The sequence below is a fragment of the Bos javanicus genome, chromosome 1 (genome assembly GCF_032452875.1).
Source record: "Bos javanicus breed banteng chromosome 1, ARS-OSU_banteng_1.0, whole genome shotgun sequence".
NCBI classification, from domain to species: Eukaryota; Metazoa; Chordata; class Mammalia; order Artiodactyla; family Bovidae; genus Bos; species Bos javanicus.
In genome coordinates this window covers 5,273,102-5,282,797 of record NC_083868.1, presented here as the reverse complement: position 1 = coordinate 5,282,797, position 9,696 = coordinate 5,273,102, and the positions used below count along the sequence as shown (strand labels likewise).

The window sequence follows — 9,696 nt, the reverse complement described above, 5'->3', positions numbered from 1 at the left end:
TTAAACTGTTAAAGTCTCCTCAATGGTGAGACTCAGGTAGCTACAAAAAAGAGAGAAAAAGAGGGCTGCCCCACGTGAACAGGACCTTCCATTGCCTGGTGCATGGAAGAAGAAAATACAAGAAGGAACACATGCAGCATACTGTCTCCACGCCTGTAAGTCTTCACTCTTTCTGGGAATGGAGTTCATTTTGAATTATCAGATACTGATCAGATTCTTAGGATTTGAGGAGAGTCGGACAAGGCAGGGGTAAGGAATGCAGAAAGGGTAGGAGAAAATGGACAGGAAGTTGCAATGATTTAGGAAAGGAGACAGGAATATTCCTTTTCCTGTGGTCAGAAGCAGGTATTTTGGAAAACTGAGAGAGAAAAGGAGGCAAAATTGTCTGACATTCCCCAACAAGCTTGTTTTATAAGGTATCTGTTAAATGAGAGGAGATTTTGAAAATGATCAGCTTTGGGTCACACGATTCTACTAAGACAGTTTGTCAGCAGAACAAATTAAAGTGAAGCTCTTAAAATGAAACAGGAGTCGCCCAAATAATGAGCTATTTTAAGCAAACTTTAGTGATTGTTAGTGGTGATGTGACTGGCTCATAATGTTGCCTCCATATTTGTTGTCTATGTCAGGGAATGAATGGTATGCTCTGCCAATTACTGACAGTATATAAAGGTCCATGGGGAGGAGACACACACACTTCAGAAACATCCTCTTGCAGGCCACCTGAATCCCCTTGCCTTGACACCATGTGTTGTAACTACTACGGCAACTCCTGTGGCTGTGGCTGTGGAAAGAGCTACAGCTGTGGGTTCAGCCCCTATTATGGCTGTGGATATGGAAGTAGATACGGCTGTGGATACGGCTCAGGATACGGCTGTGGATATGGCTCAGGATACGGCTGTGGATATGGGACAGGATATGGCTGTGGATTTAGCCCCTATTATGGCTGTGGTTATGGAACCAGATATGGCTGTGGATATGGCTCTGGCTATAGCAGCTACTGGCCAGTTTGCTACAGAAGATGTTATTCTTGCTGGTAGAAGATCACTATTTAGCCTACTCTGCTTCTGAAATGAGGAATCTAAAGATAATACTGCTTTGAGGATCTGTAACCCATGATTTGTACTTACAAGAAATTGTATGCGTGACAGAGGCTTTGACCTCCAACTACCCATTTTTAGATTGACATCCTTGAAGTCTGAAGTTCAATGGTGATATCATCTGACTCTTCCAAAATTAGCCTTTACTCCCTTAATCTCTGAGTCTCTGTTATGATTGTGTTAATGATCCTAACATTCTAAAGCTTGGATAACCCCTTTTTCCCAATAAAAATGGCTCATTGCTTCTAACAAATCTCTGTGAATTAGTCTTTCTTCAGGTGCTATGGCCTCTTTTGAAGACTGGGCTAACAGGGTGCTTGAACCTTGAGTTCTTTGATATAATACAAGCATTTCTTCTTGTATTTTCACCAAAAATAATACCTTCTCCATGTATTTCTTGTATCTCACATGCTCAGGCTCTCACATACACAAGCAAAAATCTCAAAGTATTTCAGAACCATGCTGAACCATGCAAATCTCACTGTGTCAAGAATGGAGCTGGAGGAGACAGTGGAGGAGGAATGACACGCATTCAGGCGGTCATGACAAAGTCCAGGTGCAGGACAGACAATCTGATTTTCTGCAGGAGTAATGGAATAGAAGAGATGCTTCCCAGACACTCTTGTGTTAGACACTTGAAAATAAAGCACTAAGAAAGGTATATTATTTGTAGACAAAGACGGAGACGCTCTATACAGTCAGCAAAAACAAGACCAGGACCTGACTGTGGCTCAGATCATGAACTCCTTATTGCCAAATTCAAACTTCAATTGAAGAAAGTGTGGAAAACCACTAAACCATTCAGGTATGACCTAAATCAAATCCCTTACAAATATACAGTGAAAGTGAGAAATAGATTTAAAGGACTAGATCTGATGGACAGAGTGCCTGATGAACTATGAACAGACTTAGTGACATTGTACATGAGAAAGGAATCAAGACCATCCCCAAGAAACAGAAATGGAAAAAAGCAAAATGGCTGTCTGAAGAGGCCTTATGAATAGCTGTGAAACAGAAGCGAAAAGCAAAGGAGAAAAGGAAAGATATACCCATCTGAATGCAGAGTTCCAAAGAATAGCAAGGAGAGATAAGAAAGCCTTCCTCAGTGATCAACGCAAAAAATAGAAGGAAAAAATAGAACAGGAAAGACTAGAGATCTCTTCAAGAAAATTACATGTACCAAGGAAATATTTCATGCAACTTGGGCTCAAAAGAAGACAGAAATGGTATGGACCTAACAGAAGCAGAAGATATTAAGAAGAGGTGGCAAGAATACACAGAAGAACTGACAAAAAAGATGTTCATGACCCAGATAATCAGGATGGTGTGATCACTCACCTAGAGCCAGACATCCTGGAATGTGAAGTCAAGTGGGCCTTAGGAAGCATCGCTATGAACAAAGCTAGTGGAGGTAATGGAATTCCATTTGAACTCTTTCAAATCCTAAAAGACGATGCTATTAAAGTGTTTCCCTCAATATGCCAGCAAATTTGGAAAACTCAGCCGTGGCCACAGGACTGGAAAAGGTTAGTTTTCGTTGCAATCCTAAAGAAAGGCAATGGCAAAGAATGTTCAAACTACCGCACAACTGCACTCATCTCACATGCTCGTAAAGTAATGCTCAAAATTCTCCAAGCCAGGCTTCAGCAATATGCAAACCGTGAACTTCCAGATGTTCAAGCTGGATTTAGAAAAGGCAGAGGAACCAGAGATCAAATTACCAACATCCGCTGGATCATCTAAAAAGCAAGGGAGCTCCAGAAAAACATGTACTCTTTATTGACTATGCCAAAGCCTTTGACTGTGTGGGTCACAATAAACTGTGGAAAATTCCGAAAGAGATGGGAATACCAGACCACCTGACCTGCCTCTTGAGAAACCTATATGCAGGTCAGGAAGCAACAGTTAGAACTGGATATGTAACAACAGGCTGGTTCCAAATAGGAAAAGGAGTATGTCAGGGATGTATATTGTCACCCTGCTTATTTAACTTATATGTAGAGTACATCATGAGAAACACTGGGCTAGAAGAAGCACAAGCTGGAATCAAGATTGCTGGGAGAAATATCAATAACCTCAGATATGCAGATGACACCACCCTTATGGCAGAAAGTGAAGAAGAACTAAAGAGCCTCTAGATGAAAGTGAAAGAGGAAAGTGAAAAAGTTGGCTTAAGGCTCAACATTCAGAAAACTAAGACCATGGCATCTGGTCTTGTCACTTCATGGCAAATAGATGGGGAAACAGTGGAAACAGTGTCAGACTTTATTTTTCTGGGCTCCAAAATCAATGCAGATGGTGATTGCAGCCATGAAATTATAAGACGCTTACATCTTGGAAGAAATTTATGACCAACCTACAAAACATATTAAAAAGGAGACACAGTACTTTGCCAACAAAAGTCTGTCTCGTCAAGGCTATGGTTTTTCCAGTAGTCATGTATGGATGTGAAAGTTGGACTGTAAAGAAAGCTGAGTGCAGAATAATTGATGCTTTTGAACTGTGGTGTTGGAGAAGACTCTTGCGAATCCCATGGATGGCAAGGAGATCCAACCAGTTCATTCTAAAGGAGATCAGACCTGGGTATTCATTGGAAGGACTGATTTTGAAGCTGAAACTCCAATACTTTGGCCAACTGATGTGAAGTGCTGACTCATTTGAAAAGACCCTGATGCTGGGGAAATTGAGGGCAGGAGGAGAAGAGAGGATGGCAGAGGATGAGATGGTTGGATGGCATCACCAACTCAATGGACATGAGTTTGGGTAAGCTCCAGGAATTGGTGAAGGACAGGGAGTCCTGGTGTTGAAGAGGCCTGGTTCATGGGGTTGTAAAGAGTTGGAAACAACTGAATGACTGAACTGAACTGAACCAAACCAGTTCATCTCTATTGCATGTTGTAAAATGTCTTTTTACACATTATCTCAATTAATTTTCACATCCTCTTAAAATAAATAGAGTGGGTCTTGACAAACAAGTGTTGGGAGAAAGATGCTGAGGCTCAGAGTGATTAAGTCACTATCTTGAAATCACACAGCAACTGAGTGTCAGAGCCAAGTTTTCATAGTCTTCTGCTAGTGAGCTCACTGCCATATGCTCCTCCTGGCCAGGCCCTCTCCTGCATATGGAAGCAGTATGCGCTGTGCTCTCAATAATCTGAAGAGAAAAAGAAAAGTCTGAGAGTTCCTCTCTACATCTGCTTAGTGATTACACACCTCGACTGGTGGTAATAAATGCACAGAAAGACTTGTTTCCCACTCCCTTATCTGACTGGCCAGTTCCTACTCAAGCCTCATGTTTAGTGCCCCATCTTCTCAGAACTCTTTCCTGACTCTCATAACACTAATAACCTTCCTTATTTTATAACTTTCATAACACTTGACTACAAAAACAATTACTTCGTTTCTTCTTTAAATCCTACTATGTTACTCCTACATAAAATTATGAATTCACTGAGAACTAGGCTCATCGGATGGATAGAGGAGATATTCATACATAAATATAGATATCAGTTCAGTTCAGTTCAGTCACTCAGTTGTGTCCGACTCTTTGCAACCCCAAGGACTGCAGCACTTCAGGTCTCCCTGTCCATCACCAACTCCCTGAGTTTGCCCAAATTCATGTCCACTGAGTCAGTGATGCCATTCAACCATCTCATCCTCTGTCATCCCCTTCTCCTCCTGCTTTCAATTTTCCACAGAATCAGGTTCTTTTCAAATGAGTCAGCTCTTTGATCAGGTGGCCAAATTATTGAAGTTTCAGGTTCAACATCAGTCCTTCCACTGAACACCCAGGACTGATCTCCTTTAGGATGGACTGGTTGGATCTCCTTGTAGACCAAAGGACTCTCAATAGTCTTCTCTAACACCACAGCTCAAAAGCATCAATTCTTCGGCACTCAGCTTTCTTCACAGTCCAACTCTCACATTCATACATGACTACTGGAAAAACCATAGCCTTGACTAGATGGACCTTTGTTGGCAAAGTACTGTGTCTCCTTTTTAATATGCTGTGTAGGTTGGTCATAACTTTCATTCCAAGGAGTAAGTGTCTTTTAATTTCATGGCTGCAATCACCATCTACAGTGATTTTGGAGCCCTAAAAGATAAAGTCTGACACCGTTTCTACTGTTTCCCCATCTATTTGCCATGAAGTGATGAGACCGGATGCCGTGATCTTAGTTTTCTGAATGTTGAGCTTTAAGGCAACTTTTTCACTCTCCACTTTCAATTTCATCAAGAAGCTCTTTAGTTCTTCTTCACTTTCTGCCATAAGGGTGGTGTCATCTGCATATCTGAGGTTATTGGTATTTCTCCAGGCAATCTTGATTCCAGCTTGTGCTTCTTCCAGCCCAGTGTTTCTCATGATGTACTCTACATATAAGTTAAATAAACAGGGTGACAATATACAGCCTTGGCATACCCCTTTTTCCTATTTGGAACCAGTCTCTTGTTCCATGTCCACAGCATATTGAAACCAAGGATGCTACTAATACTCCAGGGCACAGAGCAACATGTAATAACTAAAAGAAAAATAATCGAGAATGTCAGTAGTACTGAGAATAGAAACATTACAGTATACCTGTGTGTTTACAAATAAGTTTCTTCTCTCTATGGATGTCTAAATCCAAACCTACTCTTCCTTCTCACTCAAAGCTACACATCTGAAATTTCTATTGCCAATCATGTAGGGGGAAAAAAAGTGTAGCTTTTAAAAGTTTCAGTACAGTTCAGTTCAGTTCAGTTGCTCAGTCATGCCTGATTCTTTGTGACCTCATGGACTGCAGCAAGCCAGGGTTCCCTGTCCATCACCAACTACCAGAGCTTTTTCAAACTCATGTCCATTGAGTCGGTGAGGCCATCCAACCATCTCATCCTCTGTTGTCCCCTTCTCCTCCTGCCTTCAATCTTTCCCAGCATCAGGGTCTTTTCAAATGAGTCAGTTCTTCACACCAGGTAGTTAAAGTACTGGAGCTTCAGCTTCAGCATCAGTCCTTCCAATGAATATTCAGGACTGATTTCCTTTAGGATGGACTGGTTGGATCTCCTTGCAGTCCAAGGGACTCTCAAGAGTCTTCTTGAACAACACAGTTGAAAAGCATCAGTCCTTTGGCATTCAGTTCTTTTTATAATCCAACACTCACATCCATACATGACTACTGGAAAAACCATAGCTTTGACTAGATGGACTTTTCTCAGCAAAGTCGTGTCTATGCTTTTTCATATGCTGTCTAGGTTGGTCACAGCTTTTCTTTCAGTGAGCAAGCATCTTTTGCTTTCATGGCTACAATCACCATCTGCAGTAATTTTGGAGCCCAGGAAAATGAAGTCTCTCACTGTTTCCAGTGTCTCCACATCTATTTGCCATGAAATGATGCGACCAGATTGCATGATCTTTGCTTTCTGAATGTTGAGTTTAAGCCAGCCATTTCATTCTCCTCTTTCACTTTCATCAAGAGGCTCTTCAGTTCCTCTTCACTTTCTGCCATAAAGGTGGTGTCATCTGCATATCTGAGATTATTTATATTTCTCCCACTAATCTTTTTTTTTTTAAACTTTACAATATTGTATTAGTTTTGCCAAATATCGAAATGGATCCACCACAGGTATACGTGTGTTCCCCATCCTGAACCCTCCTCCCTCCTCCCTCCCCATACCATCCCTCTGGGTCGTCCCAGTGCACCAGCCCCAAGCATCGAGTATTGTGCATCCAACCTGGACTGGCAACTCGTTTCATACATGATATTATACATGTTTCAATGCCATTCTCCCAAATCTTCCCACCCTCTCCCTCTCCAACAGAGTTCAAAAGACTGTTCTATACATCAGTGTCTCTTTTGCTGTCTCATACACAGGGTTATTGTTACCATCTTGATTCCAGCTTGTGTTTCATCCAGCCTCGCGTTTTGCATGATCTACTCTGCTTAGAAGATAAATAAGCAGGATGACAGTATACAGCCTTGACTTACTGCATTCCCAATTTGGAACCAGCTCATTGTTCCATGTCCAGTTCTACCTGCTGCTTCTTGACCTGCATACAGGTTTTTCCGGAGGCAGGCAAGGTGGTCTGGTATTCCCATCTCTTGAAACATTTTCCTCAGTTTATTGTGATCTGTGCAGTCAAAGGCTTTGGCAAAGACAATATAGCAGAAGTAGATGTTTTTCTGGAACTCTCTTGCTTTTTCTATTTCATTTTAGTTTTTTCAGTTGAATTTTCACTTATTTGCAACATAGGAACTTACAAAAGTAAACAATTTAATGTATTTATTACTCATAATATCATTAAAACCCACCAAATTCCTATGAATATATTTTATAATATATATACAAACCTCTACACTAAAAACTACAGAAAATTATTAAGAAAAACTGAAGAAGATCTAAGTAGCAATTAGACAGATTAGACCCATCAGCATATTGCAAATGTATCAGTTCTCCCCATTTTGATCTATAAATTCAAAATCTCATTAGATTTTACAGTGCCAGTTGACTGACTACACTGTCAATTGTTCCATTTTAAAGTTATTTTTGTTTATCTCACTTGCTTAGGTGTACCTTTCATAATCTTTCATAATCAAGCAGATTCCGATACTTATTACTTTTTACAATAAGAACCATGAAATCTTCTATTACACACTCAAATTTCAACAACAGTGAGATGAGTGGTGATCCAGTACTTTATTGAATGCCTTCAGAAGCAACTTTCACCAAGCTTATGATTTCATTTCTGAGAGTTTTCAATATTAGGCATTTTTCTTCAGCTGAGAAATCATTTCAAGTTTTTTTTTCTTCTATTGATCACTGGTATAATCTTATGACTCTGCTATGTTGAATCACGAATGATAGGCATAAAGAAAACATATCCTCATTCCAATCACCATTATGCTTCAGTTTTCTTACCTTTTCAGTCCTCCTTGCTATTTGAAATTTTAAGTTTGCTTCACAAATTCTCTACAGTAGACACTTTTCTTTTCTTTGGGTGTGTGTGTGTGTGTTCAGATACATGTAATGTTTATTTATTTATTTATTTTTAAATTATTATTTTTTTTTACTTTACAATATTGTATTGGTTTTGTCATACATCAACATGCATCAGCCACGGGTGTACCGGATGGGTGTTCCCCATCCTGAACCCTTTTCCCACCTCCCTCCCCGTACCATCCCTCTGGGTCATCCCAGTGCACCAACACCAAGCTTCCTGTATCCTGCATTGAACCTGGACTGGCAATTCGTTCCTTATAAGATATTATACATGCTTCAATGCCATTCTTCCAAATCATCCCACTCTCCCTCTCCCAAAGAGTCCAAAAGACTGTTCTATACATCTGTGTCTCTTTTGCTGTCTCGCATACAGGGTTGTCGTTACCATTTTTCTAAATTCCATATATATGCATTAGTATACTGTATTGGTGTTTTTCTTTCTGGCTTACTTCACTCTGTATAGTAGGCTCCAGTTTCATTCACCTCATTAGAACTGATTCAAATGTATTCTTTTTAATGGCTGAGTAATACTCCATTGTGTATATGTACCACTGCTTTCTTATCCATTCATCTGCTGATGGATGTCTAGGTTGCTTCCATGTCCTGACTATCATAAACAGTGCTGTGATGAACAGCGGGGTACACATGTCTCTTTCTTTTTTTTTTATTTTATTTTATTTTTATTAACCATCCTTTTTTTTTTTTTATTCCTTTATTTCTCATGTGTTCCCCATCCTGAACCCTCCTCCCTCCTCCCTCCCCATACCATCCCTCTGGGCCGTCCCAGTGCACCAGCCCCAAGCATCCAGCATCATGCATTGAACCTGGACTGGCATCTCGTTTCATACATGACATTTCACATGTTTCAATGCCATTTTCCCAAATCTTCCCACCCTCTCCCTCTCCCACAGAGTCCATAAGCCTGTTCTATACATCAGTGTCTCTTTTGCTGTCTCGTATACAGGGTTATCGTTACCATCTTTCTAAATTCCATATATATGCGTTAGTATACTGTATTGGTGTTTGTCCTTCTGGCTTACTTCACTCTGTATAATAGGCTCCAGTTTCATCCACCTCATTAGAACTGATTCAAATGTATTCTTTTTAATGGCTGAGTAATACTCCATTGTGTATATGTACCACAGCTTTCTTATCCATTCATCTGCTGATGGACATCTAGGTTGCTTCCATGTCCTGGCTATTATAAACAGTGCTGCGATGAACACTGGGGTACACGTGTCTCTTTCCCTTCTGGTTTCCTCAGTGTGTATGCCCAGCAGTGGGATTGCTGGATCATAAGGCAGTTCTATCTCCAGTTTTTTAAGGAATCTCCACACTGTTCTCCATAGTGGCTGTACTAGTTTGCATTCCCACCAACAGTGTAAGAGGGTTCCCTTTTCTCCACACCCTCTCCAGCATTTATTATTTGTAGACTTTTGGATCGCAGCCATTCTGACTGGTGTGAAATGGTATCTCATAGTGGTTTTGATTTGCATTTCTCTGATAATGAGTGATGTTGAGCATCTTTTCATGTGTTTGTTAGCCATCTGTATGTCTTCTTTGGAGAAATGTGTATTTAGATCTTTGGCCCATTTTTTGATTGGGTCATTTATTTTTC

At 40.4% G+C, this 9,696-nt stretch overlaps 1 protein-coding gene across 1 annotated transcript; it reads left to right on the top strand.

Moving 5' to 3' along the window:
* Window positions 1-242: 242 nt before the first annotated feature.
* On the top strand, window positions 243-1,330 carry LOC133254084 (keratin-associated protein 21-1-like). Its single transcript, XM_061428115.1, has one exon. It carries the CDS (start codon window positions 633-635, stop codon window positions 1,038-1,040), a length of 408 nt encoding a protein of 135 aa, XP_061284099.1. The 5' UTR covers window positions 243-632; the 3' UTR covers window positions 1,041-1,330.
* Window positions 1,331-9,696: the final 8,366 nt, after the last annotated feature.